We start from the raw sequence: 27,117 nt of genomic DNA, 5'->3' as shown, positions 1-27,117 counted from the left end.
AAAAAAAACAGGTCAGCTTGAGGTCAGTTGTATAAAGGATCACCACCCAGATATTATCAAGCAGTGGTTTAATGTTTCCTTTTCATTAAAAGGGGGCATTAGAAAAGAATCCATGCTTTTAATACACACAAATGCAACTTCCATCTCATAAACATAATAAACACTACTAAAAAGATTAGTACACGTGGAGCTCTGTACATGTGTTCAGTAATATTTGCATATTAGCAGATCTCAATTTGTTTTTGTCACGTGAGTTGATGTCATCTTATGTTTGCCACAGCTTGTCATTGGGTATTGTTTTCCTTTGACTAATTCATTTATAATATTTTTTCTTTTAGATGAGGAAAATAAAAACAGGGCACTTCAACTTCTTGAGAACACACACATACACGCACGGTCTGTTGTTCATAATCAGGTTAATCAAGATCTGAGTTGTTTCCTTCAAGCTGAGACAGAGAGTTAAAGAGTTAAAGAGTTAAAGGGATTCAGAGAAGAGTCACGTGATGACTGGGTGGCTCAAAGAGAGGAAACGAAACAGAAGCAAGCACTATCTGTAGGTGTAATGGAGCCAGTAGGAGTATTCAGAAAACAGCTAAAAATAAGATGATCATATCAAGTCAGAAATGCAGGAGTGACAGTGAGCATTTTGTTTTCTACCACTAATATTTGTCTACATATCTAAAACATTTTTATGCAGTATTCATATCTGTAGTGTTGTAGGTTCTGGACATTTCCTTACTCTGTTGCATCCTAAGCTGTAATGAATGAATTTAATGATATCGATTATTCATGTAGCAAAAAACTTTTTACTGATTTCAAAGTGCTGATGTCACCTTTTAGCTGTGTCGTTATGAAGTATGCCATCATACCGTGTTATGGTGTGTCCCCACACAGGATGGCAGCTATGAATGAGAGCCCATCATCAGAAATGCCCCGGAGAGGGCTGGAAGATTCTGAAATAGCAATTAATAAACACCAAGCTGGTCCTGTGTGCGAAAAGTAGGTCTTTAAACATCAAATTTAACATACTTCCAATCTGATTTGAAATGCAAATGCAATGCCACTGTACTCTGAAGACAAAAGCTATAATGTTGTGGTCATTTCTTTTCATGTTCCTTTTGTATTATTGGTGTTTGAGAAATAAATCTTTTTCGAGACACTCTCTAACACTCTTAACACAAGAGTGTTCAGTATGCTGTTACCATGAGTGTAAACCCAATGTCAAGTCAACCCTATGCATGAAGCCACAACTTGCCTCTTTCCAAAGAGTTTCTTTTTTTTTAAATGGGAAACTCAATAGCTGAGGACTCCTCCAAAAGACAGACTGTAGCACTGTCACTAATACAGCTGTACCTTAATGTGTAATCATACGTTCAACTAACCTTTTTTTAAATATACCTTTCCATAACATATATTGACAACTTAATTAGCATTTAGCACCTTTTGACAACTGAAACAGAAATGATGTTTGCGCACTGAATAAAGCACATGGAGGGGTTTATTAACATGCATGATCAGGTGTTCTGCTTCAGGGCTGCCTGTAAAGACACCTGATCCTTTTTTTTTTATAAGATCTCTAACTGCAGACATAATTCTGGCAGATGTCTCCCTGATATATCAAGTTACATCAGCATGTAGAGTGTTTGCCAATTAGCAAACGTACCTATATTAGGTATATATATATATACCTATATTAAGGTATAGCAGCAAAATGCATCAAAGGGAGCATTTGCTAATTGGGAATATGTTGCAGAGATGTCGGAATTTAATCCCAAATTCCCCTCAGATTATGTTTGGACAATGAAACAAAGCTGTAGCGCCCAGCCGGTTAGCAGATAGGCTTTGTTAACTATGAACTTTATTCATTCAGGCCGAACCTATTAGACGGCAAATATTTTATTATCTTATATTCTTCCTTATTTTGTCTCTATGTGTAATAAAGAAACATGATTCAAAGTAAGAAACTTAAATGTTAGACTGAATGGGCACATTATTTAAAAAAATAAATCCTAAGGCTCTTTCGCCCCATAACTGTAATAATTTTACCCATTTCTTTAAGCCGAATGAAGAGCTTTAGTCTTTGACTGTCTGTATCTTATCCTATGGAGAATGCAACCACGGGGGGGCGCAATCCAGTGTCTTCTTGTGCCAGTCCCAAGTCTGGATAAATGCAGAGGGTTGTGTCAGGAAGGGCATCCGACGTAAAACTTTTGCCAAATCAATGATGCGAATCATGAATATAAATCCCATACCGGATCGGTCGTGGCCCGGGTTAACAACGACCGCCACTGGTGCTGTTGACCTACAGGGTGCTGGTGGAAATTGGGCTACTGTTGGTCGAAGAAGGAGAGGAGGAAGGCGTGTTCGAAAGCAGAGAGAGAAGAGGAAAGGCAAGAGTTTAGGAGTGATAGTAGGGACTTTAAATGTTGGGATCATGACAGGGAAGGGAAGAGAGTTAGTTGATATGATGCAGAGAAGGAAGGTGGATATACTGTGTGTCCAGGAGACCAGGTGGAAAGGTAGCAAGGCTAGAAGCTTAGGATCAGGGTTCAAATTGTTTTACCATGGTGTGGATAGGAAAAGAAATGGAGTAGGAGTTATTCTAAAAGAGGAGTTTGTAAGGAATGTTCTAGAGGTGAAGAGAGTATCAGATAGGGTGATGAGTCTGAAGCTGGAAATTGAAGGGATAATGTTCAATGTTGTTAGTGGTTATGCCCCACAGGTAGGATGTGAGTTAAAAGAGAAGGAGAAATTCTGGAGTGAGTTAGATGAAGTGATGCAGAGCATCCCCAGAGGTGAAAGAGTGGTGATTTGTGCAGACTTCAATGGACATGTTGGGGAAGGGAACAGAGGTGATGAAAATGTGATGGGCAGGTTTGGTCTTCAGGACAGGAATGTAGAAGGACAGATGGTGGTGGACTTTGCAAAGAGGATGGAAATGGCAGTAGTAAATACTTTCTTCCAGAAGAGGCAGGAACATAGGGTGACATATAAGATTGGAGGCAGATGCACTCAGGTCGACTACATCTTGTGTCGACGTTGTAATCTGAAAGAGATCAGTGACTGCAAAGTGTTGGTAGGGGAGAGTGTAGCCAGACAACACAGAATGGTGGTGTGTAAAATAACCCTGGTGGTGAGGAAGGCGAAGAGGACAAAGGCAGAGCAGAGGACAAAGTGGTGGAAGCTGAGAAAGGAAGAATGTTGTGAAGTCTTTAGGGAGGAGTTGAGACAGGCTATGGGTGGTCAGGAGGGGCTTTCAGTTGACTGGACAACTACAGCCAATGTGATCAGGGAGACAGATAGGAGGGTACTTGGTGTATCATCAGGTAAGGGGAAAGTGGACAAGGAGACTTGGTGGTGAAATGAGGAAGTCCAGGAGTGTATACAGGGAAAGAGGCTAGCTAAGAAGAAGTGGGACACTGAGAGGACTGAAGAGAGTAGACAGGAGTACAGGGAGATGCAGAGTAAGGTGAAGGTAGAGGTGGCAAAGGCCAAACAAAGAGCATATGAGGACTTGTATGCTAGGCTAGACAGTAAGGAGGGAGAGGTGGATCTGTACAGGTTGGCAAGGCAGAGAGATAGAGATGGGAAGCATGTGCAGCAGGTTAGAGTGATTAAAGATAGAGATGGAAATGTACTGACAGATGCCAGGAGGGTGATGGGAAGATGGAAGGAGTACTTTAAGGAGTTGATGAATGAGGAAAACGAAAGAGAACAAAGAGTAGAAGAGGTGACTGTTGTGGAACAGGAAGTAGCAAGTATTAGTAGAAGTGAGGTGAGAAGGGCGTTGAAGAGGATGAAGAGTGGAAAGGCTGTTGGTCCTGATGACATACCTGTGGAGGTATGGAAGTGCTTAGGAGAGGTGGCAGTAGAGTTTCTGACAAGTTTGTTTAACAAGATCTTGGAGAGTGAGAGGATTCCAGAGGAATGGAGGAGAAGTGTATTGGTGCCAATTTTTAAGAACAAGGGAGATGTGCAAAGCTGTGGCAATTATAGAGGTATAAAGCTAATGAGCCAGACAATGAAGCTGTGGGAAAGAGTAGTGGAAGCTAGGTTAAGGGCAGAGGTGAGCATTTGTGAGCAGCAATATGGTTTTATGCCTAGAAAGAGTACATCAGATGCAGTATTTGCTTTGAGGATGCTGGCGGAGAAGTACAGAGAAGGTAACAGGGAGTTGCATTGTGTCTTTTTAGATTTAGAGAAAGCATATGACAGGGTGCCAAGAGAGGAGCTGTGGTATTGTATGAGGAAGTCTGGAGTGGCAGAGAAGTATGTTAGAGTAGTGCAGAACATGTATGAGAGCTGTAGGACAGTGGTAAGATGTGCTGTAGGTGTGACAGAAGAGTTCAAGGTGGAGGTGGGTCTGCATCAAGGATCGGCTCTAAGCCCCTTTTTGTTTGCTCTGGTGACGGACAGGATGACAGATGAGGTAAGACAGGAGTCCCCATGGACTATGATGTTTGCAGATGACATTGTGCTCTGTAGCGAGAGCAGGGAACAGGTGGAGGAAAATTTGGAGAGGTGGAGGTATGCTCTGGAAAGCAGAGGAATGAAGGTTAGCCGCAGCAAGACAGAATACATGTGTGTAAATGAGAGGGACCCAGGAGGATCGGTGTGGCTACAGGGAGCAGAGGTAAAGAAGGTGCAGGATTTTAAGTACTTAGGGTCAACGGTCCAGAGCAACGGAGAGTGTTCAAAGGAGGTGAAGAGGCGGGTACAGGCAGGTTGGAATGGGTGGAGAAAAGTGTCAGGTGTGTTGTGCGATAAAAGAGTATCAGCAAGAATGAAAGGAAAGGTGTACAGGACAGTGGTGAGACCAGCAATGCTCAGGAGGCAGAGTTGGAGGTAGCAGAGCTGAAGATGTTGAGGTTCTCCTTGGGAGTGACAAGGATGGATAGGATCAAGAATGAGTTTATCAGAGGGACAACCCACGTTAGATGTTTTGGAGATAAAGTCAGAGAGGCCAGATTGAGGTGGTTTGGACATGTTCAGAGGAGAGATTGTGAATATATTGGTAGAAGGATGTTGAGGTTGGAACTGCCAGGCAGGAGGTCTAGAGGAAGACCAAAGAGGAGATTTATGGATGCAATGAGTGAGGACATGAAGTTAGTTGGTGTGCGAGAAGAGGATGCAGAGGATAGGGTTAGATGGAGGCAAATGATTCGCTGTGGCGACCCCTGAAAGGGAACAGCCGAAAGACAAAGAAGAAGATCTTATCCTATGGAGAAATATAAAGCATATACTTTGTGAGCATAATAAGTTATAATAACATATTTCACAAATATTTGTAACGTGATTCACAAATATATTTTTCAATCCACATATAAATGACTCTCCACAAATATATTTTTAAGCACTGCTAATGTTGCATTGCACCTCCAGGTTCTGGGTTCGATTCCCAACGCATGGAGCTGGCATGGTCTCTCCGTGCTTGGTGGGGTACTTCAGGTTCCTCCTACAGTTCAAAGATATGCAGATTAGGCTGATTAGTGTTCCCAAATTGCCTGTGGTGTTTGAATAAGAGTGTGTGTGTGTGTGTGTGTGTGTGTGTACCCTGCCTACTGGGACAGTGACCCCGTGAGCGACCCTGTACACAGCATTAAGCAGTATAGATGATAAGTGAGTGATTTACAGATTGATGTAACTGCACTTACAAGCTGGTTGACTTTAATGAAAATCCCTGCATTTAAAACTTCCCTGCCCTGATTACATTCACAAATATTTTTTCAATTGGCATTCCCTGCCACCTACCATTTCAGCCAGTCACATAAAGGTAAATTAAAAAATGCCTTGGTGAATCTAACAACGTCAGAGAAGGTTTAAGAAATTTCAAGAAGTTTGAATAATTCAGCTGCACAATAAAAAAATATATATTGATAAAAACTTGTGATGTACCTTACAGCAAAAGCATCCTGGGCTAAATAATGTCGACTTTTTAACAGATGTTAAATGTAAACAACTTCCATAAAATACATTTTAACTCCATAAGTTTATCCAGCTAGCTAACAAAAGTTTGTACTAAATAATGGTAGTTCACTTGTGTCAGGCCTTACTAGCAACTTTACTATCACAGAATGAACAAAACGTTTATTTTCTGCCAATATACCTCAAGTGAAAGCTTAACTTACCTGAAAACATGATGTTATGGGGAATCATGATGTCTTGTGGGTTGCAAGTGTGGGGACTTATACTAGTACTTGTTTATTGAAGGAGTCTTATAGAGAACATAGTAAAGTTCAGCCTGTTGGCATTTCAAAATAAAGTGTGGTGAAGAGAATGCACAATGGCATAGAAGCCTCACCGCCAACATTTGGCTGTTTAATTGCAGTGTGTCATAGACACACCGGCAGACAAGAATAAATACTGGCAATGTCTAGGCTGTGTGTAGACTTGACCTAGAAGTATAAAGTAGCCTTAAACAGATATGCATGATATTAAAACCCAAATTTGACCTAGGTGAAATGCATAATGAGCTGGAGAAAAAAAGAGCAATACACATCAGAAGAAATCAGTCATTTATTCCAAAATACTTACACTGAGTTTACTTTGTTAGACTTTAGGATGAATTATTGTGCTATAAACAAAGGAACATACCTAGGTTTCTTATTGTATGTTTATAATTTTATGAAATAATCAGGCAAAATGTTCCTCTGATAAACTGTAGTTCTAATGTGATCAAATATATGCCTGCTCAGCAAAAAAATCCACAAAAATGTCCTATGTTAATTTTCATCCGGTGTGGGGGTAACTATTAGGTTATACAGTATGTGGTATGGATTACTGCTATTGCTTCGATATAAATCCTCACATACAGTTGGGTCAGATTGTTTGGTGCTGCTATCCATTGAGCTGCACCTTCACCTGGTAGGCACATGAACTGTAGGTTAAACTCCACACATTATTGATTTAATTACTGTATCAAATGCAAATATTTAACTATTATTCCTGTTTGAACAAAACAGGTATCTCAAAACTGTGCAAAGCATATGCAATATTTATTTTGTATCTAATGAAATAAGATGGAGCAGCTTCATGCAATAATTTAATAAACATCTAATTGTTCATTACAAGTCTCTTATTGGTTAATTTGTACAGATTTTTTGCTCAAATTTGGTAGGCATTTCCAACAACTCTTAATATATAATCATGGTAATGGTATGTTTCTTGTGCCTGTGGACCTAACTTGTAACACAGTTGTGTACTTGAATTTTATTAAATAATCTGAAATACTTTAACTTGAGTGTAGCAGAGCTTTTTTCTTTTGATAATTTATTGTAATTCTACTTGTATATGGAGTGCAACTTCTGGCAACCTGGAAGTCAGTCATGAGTGAGTTGCACTAATACTCTTGTCCACTCTTGTCCTACTATTTATCTGTGTTGTAGTTTGGGGAATGGTACAGTACGTACCGTATGCATATTTAAAGTGATCACACAGATGATGAATTAATGAGTGGTCGCTGGCCACTGGCAATATGGGCCCAAAGTGTCATTAATTGTTTATTTGCTTGCTTGCTTATTTACTTATTTATTTAGTTTGTTTATTCATTCATCTGTTTGTTTATTGGTTATTTAGATTATTTGTTCAGTCCAGGTGCCTCCTGATGACAGACATTTACACATACTGTAAATGGACATAAGAGGTAGAAGGATAGGGAAAACTATTGACATCACCAGGTTGTTTCAGATTTATAAAGGTGGGCCATTGTCTAATACTGTACTTACATAGTTGATTCATAATAGCCTGAACATTCAGAACAAAAAAAGTTTTTTTTTCAAGTGATATACTGCTGGTTTTCCATTATGTACATTTTATTTCTGCATTAGATTTTTCCCAAAATCATTTCCAGGATTCATATACAGTGTACAGTACGTGTATGTGTGTTTGTGTGTGTTATATAACAATAGTTATATATATAATATAATATAATATAATATAATATAATATAATATAATATAATATAATATAATATAATATAATATAATATAATAGTTTAATTTTCTTTTACAGCATAAAACCAGCTTCCTGTGTATCAAGCTGTGTGTCAATGAAAAGTGATCATTCAATGAACCCTCCAGTGAAGTTTCAGGAACCATCAAGCATTCCCAGGTATAACATGTTCTTCTGGTACAAGTGTTAGGGTCATAGCCTACACCGATTTGCACTGATTTCAATCCAATTAATGGGATTTTGTACACAGCTTTTAAAACACTTTTTATAGAAGGGACTGATATATACACACATGACACTAAAATCTGCACTGCGAATACCCCCAAAGTTAATTTATGCTACATTTTTACTTAGTTTAAATATATACAGTACTTTTTGTTGCAATTAATATATGTATGTAGATAGATAGATAGATAGATAGATAGATAGATAGATAGATAGATAGATAGATAGATAGATAGATAGATAGATAGATAGAGTTGGGCAAAAAAGTATTTAGTCAGCCTACCAATTTTGCAAATTCTCCCACTTAAAAAAGATATACAAACTAAGAAACAAAATTTTAGAAAATCACAATGTACGATTTTTAAAGAATTTATTTGCAAATTATGGTGGAAAATAAGTATTTGGTCAATAACAGAATTTAATCTTAATACTTTGTTATATACCCTTTGTTGGCAATGACAGAGGTCAAACATTTTCTGTAAGACTTCACAAGGTTTTCACACACTGTTGCTGGTACTTTGGCCCATTCCTCCATGCAGATCTCCTCTAGAGCAGTAATGGTTTGGGACTGTCGCTGGGCAACACGGACTTTCAAATCCCTCCAAAGATTTTCTATGGGGTTGAGATCTGGAGACTGGCTAGGCCACTCCAGAACCTTAAATTGCTTCTTACGAAGCCACTTCTTCAGTGCCCAGACGGTGTGTTTGGGATCATTGTCATGCTGAAAGACCCAGCCACGTTTCATCTTCAATGCCCTTGCTGATAGAAGGAGGTTTTTATTTAAAATCTCACGATACATGGCCCCATTCATTCTTTCCTTTACACGGATTAGTAGTCCTGGTCCCTTTGCAGAAAAACAGCCCCAAGGCATGATGTTTCCACCCCCATGCTTCACAGTAGGTATGGTGTTCTTTGGATGCAACCCAGCATTCTTTCTCCTCCAAACAAGACAAGTTGAGTTTTTTCCAAAAAGTTCTATTTTGGTTTTATCTGACATTCTCTAAATTCTCTTCTGGATTATCCAAATGCTCTCTAGCAAACTTCAGACAGACCTGGACATGTACTTGCTTAAGCAGGGGCACACGTCTAGCACTGCAGGATTTGAGTCCCTGGCAACACAGGGTGTTAATGATGGTAGCCTTTGTTACTTTGGTGCCAGCTCTCTGCAGGTCATTCACTAGGTCCCCCCATGAGATCTTGTGTGGAGCCCCAGATTGAGGGAGATTATCAGTGGTCTTGTATGTCTTCCATTTTCTAATAATTGCTCCCACAGTTCATTTCTTCACACTGTTAGCTATTGCAGATTCAGTCTTCCCAGCCTGGTGCAGGTCAACAGTTTTGTTTCTGGTGTCCCTAGACAGCTCTTTGTTCTTGGCCATACTGGAGTTTGGAGTGTGACTGTTTGAGGTTTTTTATACTGATAACGAGTTCAAACAGATGCCATTAATACAGATAAGGAATGAAGGACAGAGAAGCCTTTTAAAGAAGAAGTTACAGGTCTGCGAGAGCCAGAAATCTTGCTTGTTAGTAGGTGACCAAATACTAATTTTACTGAGGAATTTACTAATTAATTCATTAAAAATCCTAAAATGTGATTTTCTGGATTTTTTATTTTATTTTGTCTCTCATAGTTGAGGTACATCTATGATGAAAATTACAGGCATCTCTCATCTTTATAAATGGGAGAACTTGCACAATTGGTGGCTGACTAAATACTTTTTTGCCCCACTGTAGGTACATACATACATACATACATACATACATACATACATACATACATACATACATACATACATACATACATACATAAATACATAAATACATACATGGATAGATAGTTGAATACAGTTTGCATATACTGTAAGGAAATAAAAAATAAGACTAATTACGAATGGAGTCATTTTTAATGAGTGACCATTCAAATTCTCAGTTTTGTCTTTTTCCTCCACTGTGTAAAACCAGCTTTGCCAGTACTGCACTGCCTGTCAATGAAAAGGGACAAATCAATGAGCCCTCCAGCAGGGTTTTGAAGTAAAACATCTCGAGTAACACTAAAATATATACCTCATTATATTCTGTGAAGTGCAATATGCAATGTATATTTAAATTTTCTGAAAAATAGACAAATCACCAAAACAGCATTTCTTTAATATTTACATTTTAAGTTTAATTGGTCAGGTGATCATATAATGCAATATTACATACATTTTAAAATATCAGGGGCGTTCACTTCAAACCAGAACATATGGTGATGAAACTCTTAGCCACAGTAAAAAACGTTATTAAATAGTACAAACTTTTTTTAAAAAGGCAGTATGTTTTTTTTACATTCTTTTTTTATTTACACAGGGTAAAACCAGCTTTACCTGCAGCAAGCTGCCTTTCCATGAAAAGTGACAATTCAATGGACCCTCCAATGAAGTTTCAAAGTGAAATAACACAACCACAAAGGTACAGTAAATACATGTGTACAATGCTGTTTCATTGTATAACAGCTTCTTCTTCTGGTTATACTGAATATTGGCACCACAGCTCTGTTATTCAGTACAGTGGAACCTTAGATTACGAGCACAATTCGTTCCCAGAGTGGGCTCGTGTTCAAAAACACTCATAAACCAAATAAAATTTTTCCATAAGAAATAATATATATTTCCAAAAAATAAATACATAACAATAATTAATACAGAATATAAAGTAAAAATAAAATAAATTTATTGCATTGCTGTCAAATTACCCGCGTGCGCACACATAACAATAGGCTGAGGGAGAAAATGCGTGCACGGATGTTGATAATACTAGTAAGAGACGCACACTAAGACCCAGCAGGGGAGACAATTACCTACAATTCCGCAGCGCAAGAAAGAGATAAAACATTGGCTCAGTTGTGATCATGTGACGCTCGGCGTCAAAAACAAGAAGCACGTGCGTGATACAAGATACTTGATACTCGGAAACCAAGGCTTGTTCGTTTTTCAAGTCAAAATTTATTAAAAATCTTTGCTTGTCTTGTGAAACACATTTGCAAACCGCGTTACTTGCAATCCGAGGTTTCACTGTATAACTGTATGGTTCTGAGTGGAATATTTCTTTTATATAACAGTTTTACAAACAGTAAATTGTTATCCATTACAGACAAAATATTGCCAAATACTGCTTAAATACATGTGGCTTAAATACTGCTTACATAATCTATTTTCGACAAGTATTTGGTAGCTTTTTAATGCAAAAAAGACAATCTATTGGCATATATTCCTAACAGCAAGGCACAGAGGTTGGGAATTTTTTTTACTCACAACAACAGTTTTTTATTATTATTTACTTACTTACTTATCCAAGCTTTAAGTCAAATTTCAAAAATAGATCTAATGATTGGCCAGCAAGTATTTAAAGAAAATTACAAACTGTAAACAGTGTTTGCACAAGTGTTCAACCCCTACAGAGAGACACGCAGATAAAGGAATAGACACGCAGTGTAATGACGCGGTCGCACGAGGGGCAGAGCCGCGCATAAACTGTTCAAATCCGCAGGCTGCTACCACGCGGAGTTCTAAACAGGCAAAGGCGCGGCCATTTATACACGCAGGTTACAAGCAACGCCGCCATCAGGCAAGCAGCCTGAATGAGCCGCACCTGGCAGCGTGTTTATATAAAGGTGTCCTGATACCTCGCCACTTCGTGTGAGCATTAGGTAGCACCGGTAAAGGTATCAGGGGCAAGACAAGACAAGACAAGACCATACAAGACAAGCGCGCAGAAAGTAAAAAGACAATAATCCCACGCCATCTCCAAATGGGAAGGTCTTCCAGTGCCTGTCATAAGTACTCTCACCACCCCCTATTTCATTGACCTCCTCTAAAGCCCTTCATCAGGGCTCTTATCAGTAAAACATCTCGTGGTGCGGTTCTCCACAACGCACCCCATGACACATAGATAGATAGATAGATAGATAGATAGATAGATAGATAGATAGATAGACTAATAAACTAATGAGATAAATGAAAAAAGTGTAGCCAAGCATGATGCTAGTATATTAAAATATAACATTTAGTATGATATTTACTGTGCGTGTTTTTTTTTACACAGGGTAAACCCGGCTTCACCTGCAGCTAGCTGTCTGTCCATGAAAAGTGACAATTCAATGGAACCTCCAATGAAGTTTCAACGTGAAATAACACAACCACGAAGGTGTGCCAGATGTACCTTAATATCCATTTCATACGAATTATGGCCAAATGCTGCTTACTGTTTACATATTGCTTAAATAGGTGGCACAGTGGTTAGCACTGTGACCCTACACCTCCAGGTCTTGGGTTTAATTCCTGCATCAGGCGTGTGTGCATGTTTGTTTTCTCTGTGCTTGGTGGGTTTCCTCCGGGTTCTCCGGGCTTCTATCAATGTAAAAAAAAAAAAATTCCAAACTGCCCATAATGTGTGAATGTACATGTGAGTGTTCACTAAAGGTCCTACATGGCCATACAAATGGTATTAAATAAATTGATCACCATTGGCCTCCAATGGTCACCCCTGGCCTCCACAGACCCTAGTTGGACTACTGAGGTTCCTAGATGGATGAATGAATGGATGGATTGTTTAAATACTGCTTACATAACAAGTTTAAAGCAAAATATACAGTATTCCTAACAGCAATGCACATGGGTTGTGAATTTCTTTCCATCAATTCATCCTGACAAATTTACTTAATGTTCTTCAGGTGCTAGATGTTTTTCCTGTGTTACAGTGTTGATTGATTGATTCATTTCTTCCAAACTTGCTGTCAATTTTATTTTATTAGACTTATTGCCCATTTGAAGTATTTCAAGAAAATTAAAAAACTGAAAACAGTGCTTGGATAAGTATTTAACCCCCAGACAAACACACACACAAATACATTGCTAAAAGATAGATAGATAGATAGATAGATAGATAGATAGTAGTGGAGTTTGGAGTGTGACTGTTTGAGGTTGTGGACATGTGTCTTTTATACTGATAACGAGTTCAAACAGATGCCATTAATACAGGTAATGAGTGGAGGACAGAGGAGCCTTTTAAAGAAAAAGTTAGAGGTCTGTGAGAGACAGACCTCTAACTTTTTTCTTATTTTGTCTCTCATAGTTGAGGTATAACTATGATAAAAATAACAGGCATCTTATCTTTATAAATGGGAGAAATTGCACAATTGGTGACTGACTAAATACTTGTTTGCCCCTTGTACATACATACATACAGTGGTGTGAAAAACTATTTGCCCCCTTCCTGATTTCTTATTCTTTTGCATGTTTGTCACACAAAATGTTTCTGATCATCAAACACATTTAACTATTAGTCAAAGATAACACAAGTAAACACAAAATGCAGTTTTTAAATGATGGTTTTTATTATTTAGGGAGAAAAAAAATCCAAACCTACATGGCCCTGTGTGAAAAAGTAATTGCCCCCTGAACCTAATAATTGGTTGGGCCACCCTTAGCAGCAATAACTGCAATTAAGCGTTTGCGATAACTTGCAACGAGTCTTTTACAGCGCTCTGGAGGAATTTTGGCCCACTCATCTTTGCAGAATTGTTGTAATTCAGCTTTATTTGGGGGTTTTCTAGCATGAACCGCCTTTTTAAGGTCATGCCACAACATCTCAATAGGATTCAGGTCAGGACTTTGACTAGGCCACTCCAAAGTCTTCATTTTGTTTTTCTTCAGCCATTCAGAGGTGGATTTGCTGGTGTGTTTGGGGTCATTGTCCTGCTGCAGCACCCAAGATTGCTTCAGCTTGAGTTGATGAACAGATGGTCGGGCATTCTCCTTCAGGATTTTTTGGTAGACAGTAGAATTCATGGTTCCATCTATCACAGCAAGCCTTCCAGGCCCTGAAGCAGCAAAACAACCCCAGACCATCACACTACCACCACCTACGCACCTTCCAAAAAGTTCAACTTTTGTCTCGTCGGTCCACAAGGTATTTTCCCAAAAGTCTTGGCAATCATTGAGATGTTTTTTAGCAAAATTGAGATGAGCCCTAATGTTCTTTTTGCTTAAAAGTGGTTTGCGCCTTGGAAATCTGCCATGCAGGCCGTTTTTGCCCAGTCTCTTTCTTATGGTGGAGTCGTGAACACTGACCTTAATTGAGGCAAGTGAGGCCTGCAGTTCTTTAGATGTTGTCCTGGGGTCTTTTGTAGCCTCTCGGATGAGTTGTCTCTGCGCTCTTGGGGTAATTTTGGTCGGCCGGCCACTCCTGGGAAGGTTCACCACTGTTTCATGTTTTTGGCATTTGTGGATAATGGCTCTCACTGTGGTTCGCTGGAGTCCCAAAGCTTTAGAAATGGCTTTATAACCTTTACCAGACTGATAGATCTCAATTACTTTTGTTTTCATTTGTTCCTGAATTTCTTTGGATCTTGGTATGATGTCTAGCTTTTGAGGTGCTTTTGGTCTACTTCTCTGTGTCAGGTAGCTCCTATTTAAGTGATTTCTTGATTGAAACAGGTGTGGCAGTAATCAGGCCTGGGGGTGACTACAGAAATTGAACTCAGGTGTGATAAACCACAGTTAAGTTATTTTTTAACAAGGGGGGCAATCACTTTTTCACACAGGGCCATGTAGATTTGGAGATTTTTTTTCTCCCTTAATAACGTAAACCTTTATTTAAAAACTGCATTTTGTGTTCAATTATGTTATCTTTGACTAATAGTTAACGTTTTTTGATGAGCAGAAACATTTAAGTGTGACAAACATGCAAAAGAATAAGAAATCAGGAAGGGGGCAAATAGTTTTTTACACCACTGTACATACATACATACATACATGGATAGATAGTTAGTTTGCATATGAAGAAATAAAAAATAAGACTAATTAGGAATGTAGTAATTTTTAATGAGAGACAATTCAAATACAGTAATTCTCAGTTTTGTCTTTTTTTCCTCCACTGTGTAAAACCAGCTTTGCCAGTACTGCACTGCCCGTCGATAAAAAGGGACAAATCAATGAATCCAGGAGGGTTTTGAAGTAAAACATCCTGAGTAACACTAAAATATATACCTCATTATATTCTGTGAAGTGCAATATGCAATGTATATTTAAATTTTGTAAAAAATAGACAAATCACTAAAACAGCATTTCTTTAATATTTACATTTTAAGTTTAATTGGTCAGGTGATCATATAATGCTGAACAATATTACATACATTTTAAAATATCAGGGGCATTCACTTCAAACCAGAACATATGGTGATGAAACTCTTAGCCCCAGTAAAAACGGTATTAAATAGTACAAACTTTTTTAAAAAAAGGCAGTATGTTTTTTTTTACATTCTTTTTTTTTTTTTACACAGGATAAAACCAGCTTTACCTGCAGCAAGCTGCCTTTCCATGAAAAGTGACAATTCAATGGACCCTCCAATGAAGTTTCAAAGTGAAATAACACAACCACAAAGGTACAGTAAATACATGTGTACAATGCTGTTTCAGTGTATAACAGCTTCTTCTTCTGGTTATACTGAATATTGGCACTGCAGCCAAATTACTGATATTCAGTATAACTGTATGGTTCTGAGTGGAATTTTTCTTTTATACAACAGTTTTAAAAACAGTAAATTGTTGTCAATTTTAGACATAATATTGCCAAATGCCTGTGCTGCTTACATACTGTACTGCTTAAATACATGTTGCTTAAATACTGCTTAAATAATCTGTTTTCGACAAGTATTTGGTAGCTTTTTTAATGTAAAAAAGACAATCCGTTGGCATATATTCCTAACAGCAATGCACACAGGTTGGGAATTTCTTTTACTCACAACAACAAAAACAACAACAGTTATTATTATTTTGTTTTCACTTACTTACTTACTTACTTACTTTTCCAAACTTGCAGTCAAATTTAAAAAATATATCTAATTATTGTACAGCAAGTATTTGGCAATTAAAATTACAAACTGAAAACTGTGTTTGCACAAGTGTTCAACCCCCTACAGACAGACAGACAGACAGACAGACAGATAGATAGATAGATAGATAGATAGATAGATAGATAGATAGATAGATAGATAGATAGATAAAAAATGATAAACTAATAAACTAATGAGAGAAATGAAAAAAGTGTAGCCAAGCATGATGCTGGTATATTCAAATAGAACATTTAGTATGATATTTACTGTGTGTGTGTGTTTTTTTTAAACAGGGTAAAACCAGCTTCACCTGCAGCTAGCTGTCTGTCCATGAAAAGTGACATTTCAATGGAACCTCCAATGAAGTTTCAAAGTGAAACAACACAACCACAAAGGTGTGACAGATGTACCTTAATAATCATTTCATTCGAAATATGGCCAAATGCTGCTTACTGTTTACATATTGCTTAAATACATCCATACTTAAATAGGTGGCACAGTGGCTTAGTGGTTAGCACTGTGACCCTAGGTCACACCTCCCTAGGTCACCCTAGGGACCCTAGGTCACACCTCCAGGTCTTGGGTTTAATTCCTGCATCAGATCTGTTTGTTTTCCCTGTGATTGGTGGGTTTTATCCGGTTCACCGGTTTCTTCCCAAGCTCAAAAAGAAATGCAGATTAAGCTATTTGCCATTTCCAAACTGCCCATATGTGTGAATGTACATGTGAGTGTTCACTAAAGGTCCTACATGGCCATACAAATGGGAATAAATTAATAGATCACCATTGGCCTCGAGTGGTCACCCCTGGCCTCCACAGTCCCTAGTTGGACTACAGAGGTTCCTAGATTGATGAATGAATGGATGGATTGTTTAAATACTGCTTACATAACAAGTTTAGACAAGTATTTGGTAGAACCATTTAAAGCAAAAACAACCAATCTGTTGTCATATACAGTATTCCTAACAGCAATGCACATGGGTTGTGAATTTCTTTTCATCAATTCATCCTGACAAATTTACTTAATGTTCTTCAGGTGCTAGATGTTTTTCCTGTGTTACAGTGTTGATTGATTGATTGATTCATTCATTCATTCCTTCCAAACTTGCTATCAAATTTGAATTTTTTTTGCCCATTTTAAGAATTTCAAGAAAATTAAAAAACTGAAAACAGTGCTTGTATAAGTATTTAACCCCAAGACAGACAAACACACACACACACACACACACACACACACACACACACACACACACACACACACACACACACACACAGTAGATAGATAGATAGATAGATAGATAGATAGATAGATAGATAGATAGATAGATAGATAGATAGATAGATAGATTAATGCTAAACTAATAAACTAATGATTAGTTAAAGAAATTTAGCCAAACTTGAAGCATGTATATTTACATATAACATCTAGTATAATATTTACTGTGTGTGTGTTTTACACAGTGTAAAAGCAGCTTCACCTGCAGCTAGCTGCCTGTCTAATAATTCAATGGACCCTCCAATAAAGTTTCAAAGTGAAACAATACAACTACAAAGGTAAGACAGAACTGTCTATCCATCCATCCATCCATCCATCCATCCATCCATCCATCTGTTTCAGTATATCACAGCTGCATTTTGTATGGTTATACTGTACTGAATATTGGCACTGCAGCCCAATTACCGTCTTGAAGATATTTTAGTATAACTGCTTAAATACATGCATTACATGCATTAAATACTGCTTACATAATATGTTTAGATTAGTATTTGGTAGAAGATTTTATTGCAAAAAATAAGCTTATCTGTTAGCATATGTTCCTCTCAGCAATGCACCCTGGTTTAGAATTTCTTTTTACACATTTATCCAGACAAATTTACTTTAGGTTGCTCAGGATGCTGGATGTTGTTTTTGTGTTCCAGTGTTGATTCATTCATTCATTCATTCATTCAATACAAACTTGTATTTCAAAATGAGAATTGTTGGCCATCAAATATCTGAAGAAAATAAAAAACTGCAAATATTGCTTGGATAAGAATTCAACACCCAGGCATAAAAACAGACAGACAGACAGACACACAGACACACACACGGACAGACGGACAGACGGACGGTCAGATACCCAAACATGATGCATGTATATTCAAATAGAACATTTAGTACAATATTTACTGTGTGTGTGTTTTTTACACAGCGTAAAACCAGCTTCACCTGCAGCTAGCTGCCTGTCTATGAAAAGTGATAATTCAATAGAACGTCCAATAAAGTTTCAAAGTGAAACAACACAACTACAAAGGTAAGACAGACGTACAGTGCAGACGGGTGTACAATGCCGTTTCAGTGTATCATAGCTGCTTTTATGAAAATGGCACCAGCAGCACGAGATGCATGTAAAAGATAAACGAAACACTGAAATTTAATTTAGGATATCTTAAGCTCTTAGATGTTATACTCATCCAGCAGAACAGTTTGACACCATATCTACCTTTATTCAGTTCAATCCAACAGGAGTCATCACCGGGACCTGGCTGTTACATTACATTACATTTAGGCATTTGGCAGACGCTCTTATCCAGAGCGACTTACATTTTTTTATCTCATTACACATCTGAGCAGTTGAGGGTTAAGGGCCTTGCTCAAGGGCCCAACAGGGGTACAACAGGGGTAACTTGGTGGTTGTGGGGTAACTTGGTGGTTGTGGGGTTTGAACCTGGGATCTTCCGAACCGTAGTCTTCCGAACCGTAGTCCAATGCCTTAACCACTGAGCTACCCCTGGCTGTTCATCTCTTAGGTTGAAACAAAGTGAATTGTCCCCATTAAAGTAAGTTTCTTTAAAAAAAATGCAGTTTCCCAAGTTTGCAGGGAAAAGTCAGGGAGAGCAACAGAGAAAATGCTTATGCGCTTATGGTAGAATGTATGAGTACATGTAATATGATAATGAATAAGGTTATGGTTATTTTTACCAGAGCTGGTCTTTATACCAGGCAATGGCTTGTAATTAATTTAGGTAGTATCAGTTAGAGTATTGACATTAAAAGCCATGGATCTCCCACATGTATTGTGTCATTTGTTCATTCTAAGGAAAAGTAGGGTGGATTTTGTTTTCAAGTAAGATAGCCATTAGAATAATTTTTTTGTTGTTGTTGTAAATTATTTAATGAAGTTTGTGTTGCTGTTTTTCAAATATTCTTTGAAATATAAAATGCTTAACATTTAAGAAAAACATATTTAAGAGCTGTTACATGTTGCAAAATGTTTAATTACGATCAGACATCCTATAGTGCTTTAATGGCTTAATTGCGTCGTTTTTAAGCTCACTAAAGGTCTAAATCTGAATGCCCAATTTCAATGTTTCATTTTTATATAATACCATCTGTATTCTGACACTTCTACTAACAAAAATTTACACTGCTCATGATTAAAATGGTACATGTTCTTGGTACATTTTTATTAAATATTGTGCTGAAGGTGTCAAGGAGTTTGTTGGTGTATTGATTTAAAAAAATCTATATTTTTATTATTCTAATTTTTATTATTCCATGTTCTACTGTAGGTGCTCAATATTTCCTGACCAAGAATCATCCCTGCTATTAAAATCCATTCTAAAGCGTCAATTCCAGCGATTATCTAATGGACTTCAAAGAGATGGATCTTTAACACTCCTGAATGACATCTACACAGAGCTTTACATTACAGAGGGAGGAAGCGGAGAAGTTAATAATGAACATGAGGTGAGACAGATTGAGACAGCATCAAGGATTCACCAGTCAGTAGACGACAAGCCAATCAAATGCAATGACATCTTTAAACCTTTACAAGTACAAGATTCAGTCATCAGGACCGTGCTGACAAAGGGAGTTGCTGGCATTGGAAAAACAGTCTCTGTGCAGAAATTCATTTTGGACTGGGCTGAGGGCAAAGCAAATCAGGATGTCCAGTTCATATTCCCACTTCCCTTCAGGGAGCTTAACTTGCTAAAAGACCAATGCTTTAGTCTGGAGGATCTCGTTTGCCATTTTTTTCCACAGCTAAAAGAAACAAAGTTTAAAAATTATAGAATGCATAAAACTGTGTTTATTTTTGATGGGCTTGATGAGTATCGCTTACCCCTGGATTTTCGAAACACTAAGGTTGTAAGTGAGGTAAATATCCCTACCTCAGTTAATGCTTTACTGACAAACCTCATCCAGGAAAATCTTCTTTCTTCTGCACGTGTTTGGATCACCTCCAGACCAGCAGCAGCTAGTCAAATTCCTCATCAGTTCATTAGTCAGGTCACTGAGATCCGAGGATTTGACGATCCTCAAAAGGAAGAGTACGTAAGGAAGAAAATCAGCGACCAAAGCCTGGCCAATGATGTCATCAAACATTTGAAGTCATCAAGGAGCCTCTACATCATGTGCCACATACCTGTGTTTTGTTGGATTTCATCGACTGTTTTGGAGAAGATGTTAAAAGACCCAGAGAGCAAAACAATTCCCAAGACTCTGACTCAGATGTACACACATTTTCTCATAATTCAGACACACATTAGAGAGGAAAAGTATAATGAGTTTGAGCAGAGTGATCCCAAAGAGATGATTATTAAATTAGGAGAGCTTGCCTTCAAACAGTTGCTAAAAGGCAATTTGATCTTCTATGAGGAAGACCTGAACGAGTGTGGCATAAATGTTAAGGATGCAGTCCTGTACTCAGGAATTTGCACCCAAATCTTCACAGAGGACTTTGAGCTTCTCTATAGTGAAGGAAAGGTTTTCTGCTTTGTACACTTAAGCATTCAAGAACATCTTGCAGCTTTGTATGTGCACATAACCTTTAACTTAGGAAACAACACTGTGCTTAACCAGTGGAACCCGACAAAATGCGCCATGACATTTCCATGTTTGTCTCTCAGTGATCTCCACAAGCATGCTGTGGACAAAGCCTTGCAGAGTAAAAGTGGGGAGTTTGACCTGTTCCTCCGTTTCCTTCTTGGCATCTCTCAGGAGAGCAATCAGTCTCTACTGCAAATGCTGTTGCCACAGATATCAGCATGCAGTTCCCAAAGTGTTCAAGAAACAATCGAGTACATCAAGATCCGGCTCAGGATGAATCTTAGTCCAGAAAAGTATATCAACCTGTTTCACTGCCTAAATGAACTCAATGACTTTTCTTTGGAGGAAGAGATACAAAACTTTCAGAAATCCAGGCGTCTCGCCAAGACGAAGCTTTCCACTTCACAGTGGTCTGCTCTGGTGTTTGTGTTGTTGACTTCAGGAAATGCACTAGATGTCTTCGACCTGAGGAAATACTGCATAGACAATACAAATGAATGTCTTCAGAGAATGCTGCCTGTTGTGCTGGCGTCCAGAACAGCTGAGTAAGTTTTAGTTTCTGGCACCATAGTTCTAATGATTATCAGAAAGATTTTTGTTTTTCATCAGCTTTGTCTTCTGATTTGTGTTCTAGAGTCAGAAACTGTAACCTCTTAGAAAAAGGCTTTCAAGCTTTGACCTCAGCTCTCAGCTCAAAGTCTTCGTGCCTCAGAGAACTGAAACTCAGCGATAGTGTTTTGCATCAGTCTGGCATGAAAATTCTTTCTGAAGGTCTTCAAAGTCGACACTGTAAACTGGAAATTCTGGAGTAAGTTTAGTGTGTTTTAAACACAAATAATTAAACATATTCAGGTTTTACGTCAGTTTTGTTGAATATACTCATGGACAAAAGAAATGGTGCACTACAAAAAAAATAATAATACAATATTTGTACTTTTATGACAATCTGAAGTCTAATACATCATTTAATTAGCATTGTTACAGTAAGAATACAGTTAAGGTTAAATTTCAATCATGCTCAGAATTACAACATAAACTAACTTGCATTGGTTGGTTTATGATGTAATTAGGAGTGCAAAATTTGCCATGTTAATATGTCCAGTTGACATGGTACTGTATTAAAAGTAAGGACATTTATATGAGCATCATTTGCTTCGTCCATGAGTACATTATCAGTGCTTATCTAACATGAAACGTTTGACAAATTGACTATTACAGTCTGCTGTACACTTTTAGGAAACCTCTTAACAACATATTTAACACTTCATACTTCACATTAGTGAACACTATAATAGAACTAGATAAAACAGTATATTTGCTCTATTGCAGGATGTCTAGTTGTGATATTCAAGCAGAAGATTGCAGGCCCTTTGCATCAGCCTTTAATTCAAACCCTTCACACCTGAGGGCACTTGACCTGAGCTTCAATCCCTTCGGTGAATCAGGAATCATTTTTCTCTCTAAAGTTTTGCGGGATCCACAGTGTAGGCTGGAGAAATTAAAGTGGGTGCTCAATCATGCATTCATGATAAACAGTCATTTAATATCATACATCTAAACAAAACTGTTGTATTATTTTATTAAAGATGAAACTTATAATTTGTCATCAGGCTTATTGGCTGTGAACTAAACAGCCAAAGCTGTGCATACCTGGCGGCAGTCCTGAATAATAACTCCCGCTTGGTTGAATTGGATTTGAGTAAAAATACTCTTAAGTACCATGGAGTATATCATCTCTCTAAGGGCCTGGGAAATCCTTCCTGTAATCTGAGTGTCCTAAGGTAGGGGCATTTGTCTAAACCATTTTATTACATTATCCTATATATATATAACTTAGTTTTTAAAGCTTAAAACCGCAATTCTGTGTTCTTGTAAGAAATGCATTCCACCCTTGAAGTAACACACTGCTAGCTCTTGTGTTAGAGGTAAGAAAAGTGTTTTTTGATGATTGAGGTGCGACCATACCATGTATCTGTTTTTATGTGCAGACTCTCAGACTGTGGCATCAACCCCGGTGCCTGCCGCTCACTTTGTAATGCTCTTGATTTAAACCCCTCTCACCTGAGTGAGCTGTGTCTGAGCAGGAATCCAGGAATTGGGGACACAGGAGTACAGCACATCTCTGATTTTATAAGCAAGCCCTGCTGTAAGCTGGAGAAGCTAAGGTGGCCATTCATTTGTTTTCACTTTTTAAATAAAAACTTTATTGAGTAATGTTAAATAAGTAACATTTAGAGGAATATTAAACTAATGGATCAGAAAAAAAATGGTTCCGCATACTTTAAATCTAGTTCCAGCTAGTAAAAAGGTAGGTTTTAGCTTCTTCAAATTAGCAGGGAAGCTTATGGCAAGCAATCATGGTCTGGTTGAACAACTGCATTAAGAATTATATAATCTATTATAATATATATTATATAATCTATAATGAAATTCCTATAATATATGGGAATTATACAATCTATTTTACAGATATATTGTTTATTACAGCATAAATGCTATTTAGCTCAGTGTGTTAAGGCTCTGAGTTACGGATCAGAAGACCGGTGGTCCCAGGTCCGCCAGGTTGCCACCGTTGGACCCTTGAGCAAGGCCCTTAACCCTGTCTGCTCCAGGGACCCCTGCCTACTAACAAGAAGCTGGGATATGCAAAGAATAAAAAATTTCATTGTGCAGCAATGTATGTGTGACGAGTAAAGGCTGAACTTAACTTAATTTAGAATACCTACTGCACCTTTTGCACATACAGTAGAATACTTATATAACTGTTTATTGTATATCCATAACTTTATTTTCTTATTTTAGTTATTTATTGTAAATTAACCACATTTGCACTCTTGGATAGATGCTAATACCATTGTACATATACTTTGCACAATGACAGTATCTATCTATCTATCTATCTATCTATCTGTCTGTCTGTCTGTCTGTCTGTCTGTCAAGATATGTTGGCTGTTAAAATGTTTGGTTTTTCCCTCACTAGTCACTTGATTCATGTGCAATTTTAATAATTCCAAAATTAAATTATAAATAATTTAATAAAAATAAAACAGCTAGACAGTAAGAGTAAGAACTAGACAGCATAATTTCCAGTGTTTCCCCAATTTCACATAATACTTCATCCTGTACCTGCTTACTGTGGCACAAAACAAACAAACCATTGATTATTTTCTTTTTTCCGTATTTCATTTCCTTTTGAAATACAACCTAATTTTAGTAGCAATTTCATCTTGTGGCCTGAACATATAATTGTTGCACCAAGTGTAATTAAATTTGCTTTTTTTTTTTTTTTTTTTTAGTTTGTCATTCTGTTCTGTCACTGACAATGGTTATACTGCTCTGGCCTCGGCTCTCAAACTGAACCCATTACAAATTAAAGAGCTGGAACTAACAGGGAACCAACGAGGAAGCTCTGGACAGGGAAAACTTTTGGCTCTACAACAGCATAAAGACTACAGGCTGGTAAAATTAAAGTGAGTCTATTTTTGTTTAGATATTTGCTAATGAGTTGTAATATTTTAATATCCAAGCTGCAGGAGCCTTGTCCAGAATCTGGGCTATTTATCCAGAAACTCAGGACACTGTACCAGGAAGATGTTCTGTGGATAGGTCTTTTTTTACTTCCATTAAGATATGTACCTTTTCACCAAACCAGCAAATATCAGGGTATATCACTTACGCCATTCAATGTACAGTATATCAGTCTGATTCATTATGAAACCCTTTTATCTGTAGCATGTACGAGGGGCATTCAAGTCAAATAAGGAAACTTTATTTCTCTATATATCCCCCTGCAACACTCATACAATAAACAATTAGTTATTTCCACATTCCCTTGTAAAGTCATGACCTCATGCCAAGCCATTTCCACATGTTTGGCCTTTTAAAGGAGTTCCTGGGAGGCCAGCATTTCAGATGCAATCATAGCAGGCAGTCCGATCATAGCTCAGGTGTACTGGGAAAACTTTTCACCTTGATGGTATTCAAGCACTAGTGAAACACTGGGATAAGACCATTGGTATATCAGGGATTATATAGATGAATAAAGGTTGTTTTTTTTTCTCTCCTTACTGTGTTCTGTTATTTTGCACAATCAAAAGTCCTGGTTTGACTTTAACAGCGTTCATACTATCACCAATTGCATGAAGTATGCACCAATATTTGTGCACATAATGTAATTTTGCTGCAAATGTATGGTTATGTCTTGTTGCTTAATTATAACTGTACAAAACATTGCTAGTACTCCCACACGAATGAGCTATTTATAATTATTACGATCATTATGATGATTTCTTTTTTCTTTTTTTGAAGGATTTAGAAGATCAACTCACTGCTGCATGAAACAAATATAACTGTGTCCTGCCATGTCCTCTCATCAGTCAACAAATGACCGGTTTGAAAAAAAAAAAAACAAGAAAGCAATGGAAGTGCTAAAAGGAAAGGACTATTCACCCTGGTCTTTGTCTGTTTTCAAGCTAATACTATGCAGTGCAGATGGGTGTCTTCTGAGATATGGTAGTTGATTGCATTAAGAATAACTAAGTTTGTGTGTGTGGAAATACTGTATGTTGAATGTACTGCAAGAATAACTAGATGAATGAAATAAGTACATGTCCAATCAAAGCACACAAATACGCTCAACTGAGCTTTAATGCTCTATCATTGGTCTCATTCTCTCTACCATTTTACTTGTAATACTCCATGTGATATTAGTGGCTTGGTGATGGATTCATTTTAAATACATTATACAAAATGGATTTAGTTCTTTATGCCATCACTGTTTATAACTTTTCAATTGTCTTACTATGATATTCTTCAAATCCGCTCCAGAATTTACCTAGGAGAGGAATATCTTTTATCACCAGTGATGTTTGTGAATGATTATGTGTAGAGTTCACACAGACACATGAATCTCTTCTGTATGTTGGTGACAAGTTATCTGTCAATTTTCAAGGATTATGCAGTCTAATTGCTAAATTGCAGCGGGCTCCGAGCCACCTTGGCTGGGATAAGCATTTAAGGAGGTATGGCCGCCTTTACTGCAGCTAAGAGTCTCATCACCATGCTGTGTTTGAAATCTTATTTAGTTTTGAGTAGCTATACAAATCATAGCAAAAAAAGTTAACATTATTCAAACCTATTGTACATTATTTGTTTAAAATGATGAAGAATGTCCTGGTATCAAACTATGTCTTGTACATGACGTGCATGACATCATGTTTTAATCCAGAAGCTCTGAGACACTGAGACATGTCCCCTTCTGTTATTTTGTCAATCCTATGTCCGTAAACACAACGGGAACTACACTTTATTTGTACTGTAAATAGTGTTTGTCTAATATATGTCTAGTATGATCTGTATTATTTTTGCATATTCCTAATTATTTAACCTTAACAACAAAAAGAAACAGAAGAATGTGGCACAAAAAGTAATAAAATGTAAAAAATATTGTAAAACAAACAAAAAAATACATTGATTATTTTCTTTATTCTGATTTCATTTCCTTTTGAAATACAACCTAATTTTAGTAGCAATTTCATCTTGTGGTCTGAACTTATTTTGTGTTGAACTAAAACCATAAAAGAAAGCCAGCTGCATTTGAGACACAGCAGGGTGTTGCTCCTGGACACTTGAGAGGAAGAAATACAACTGGCCCTGAATTCCCAACGGAGCTGAAGTAATCCAGAGGACTCCAACGAAAGAAAGAAAGGAATGCATGGAAACCTCTTGAGACTGCAAACAGCACCTGCACTGATGTCTGCAAGCACTGTGCATTCTTCATGCACGTCAATGAATGGTTTAGAGAGAAAAAAAAAATCTAATAATTAAACCGTCCAGGTTTTTTTTTTTTTTTTTTTTTGCATTCAGGCAATTAATATTGGCATGTTTAGGGTCCAAATCTAGCTTTTCTTCATGTTCTTACGAAGGTGTATAGCTTTATAAGTTTTATGAACACTTGTATATGGGGCAGTGATGTCTCAGGCACTTGAGGCTCTAGGTTGCTGAGCAAAGGGTTGGTGGTTATTGCCATATTATTGCCAGAGTGTGCCACTGTAGGGGCCTTGTGTAAGGCTCTTAACTTGATGCCCATATAAATGTGGCTAGAGGGAGTGGGACCCACAGGTGTAAAAAAAAAAAAAAAAAAGATCTGTAAAAATGTTTTATAGTGGACGTGTAATGGCAGTCTGAGATCAGAATGCCTGGAAATTCAGAATGTCTATTTTATTTATTTATTTATTTATTTATTTATTTGTTTGTT

The 27,117-nt window shown here is 37.5% G+C and overlaps 1 protein-coding gene across 6 annotated transcripts; it reads left to right on the top strand.

Moving 5' to 3' along the window:
• The first annotated feature begins 542 nt into the window (after positions 1-542).
• LOC128532918 (NACHT, LRR and PYD domains-containing protein 12-like) lies at positions 543-26,597 on the top strand. Of its 6 annotated transcripts, XM_053507057.1 has the most exons (18): positions 543-637; positions 895-999; positions 8,011-8,109; positions 10,525-10,626; positions 12,259-12,360; positions 15,497-15,598; positions 16,342-16,443; positions 17,510-17,602; positions 18,241-18,342; positions 18,542-18,579; positions 18,829-18,868; positions 19,601-21,406; positions 21,496-21,669; positions 22,191-22,364; positions 22,472-22,642; positions 22,850-23,026; positions 24,158-24,331; positions 25,170-26,597. In XM_053507057.1, exons 2-18 carry the CDS (start codon positions 896-898, stop codon positions 25,174-25,176), a joined length of 3,567 nt encoding a protein of 1,188 aa, XP_053363032.1. In that variant the 5' UTR covers positions 543-637; position 895; the 3' UTR covers positions 25,177-26,597. The 6 variants fall into 6 exon arrangements, with proteins under 6 accessions (XP_053363032.1, XP_053363035.1, XP_053363033.1 ...); XM_053507060.1 differs by lacking the exon at positions 12,259-12,360; XM_053507058.1 differs by lacking the exon at positions 25,170-26,597 and having other exon boundaries at positions 24,158-24,335.
• Positions 26,598-27,117: the final 520 nt, after the last annotated feature.

Source organism: Clarias gariepinus, chromosome 11, assembly GCF_024256425.1.
Source record: "Clarias gariepinus isolate MV-2021 ecotype Netherlands chromosome 11, CGAR_prim_01v2, whole genome shotgun sequence".
NCBI classification, from domain to species: Eukaryota; Metazoa; Chordata; class Actinopteri; order Siluriformes; family Clariidae; genus Clarias; species Clarias gariepinus.
This window is presented reverse-complemented; position numbering and strand designations above follow the sequence as displayed.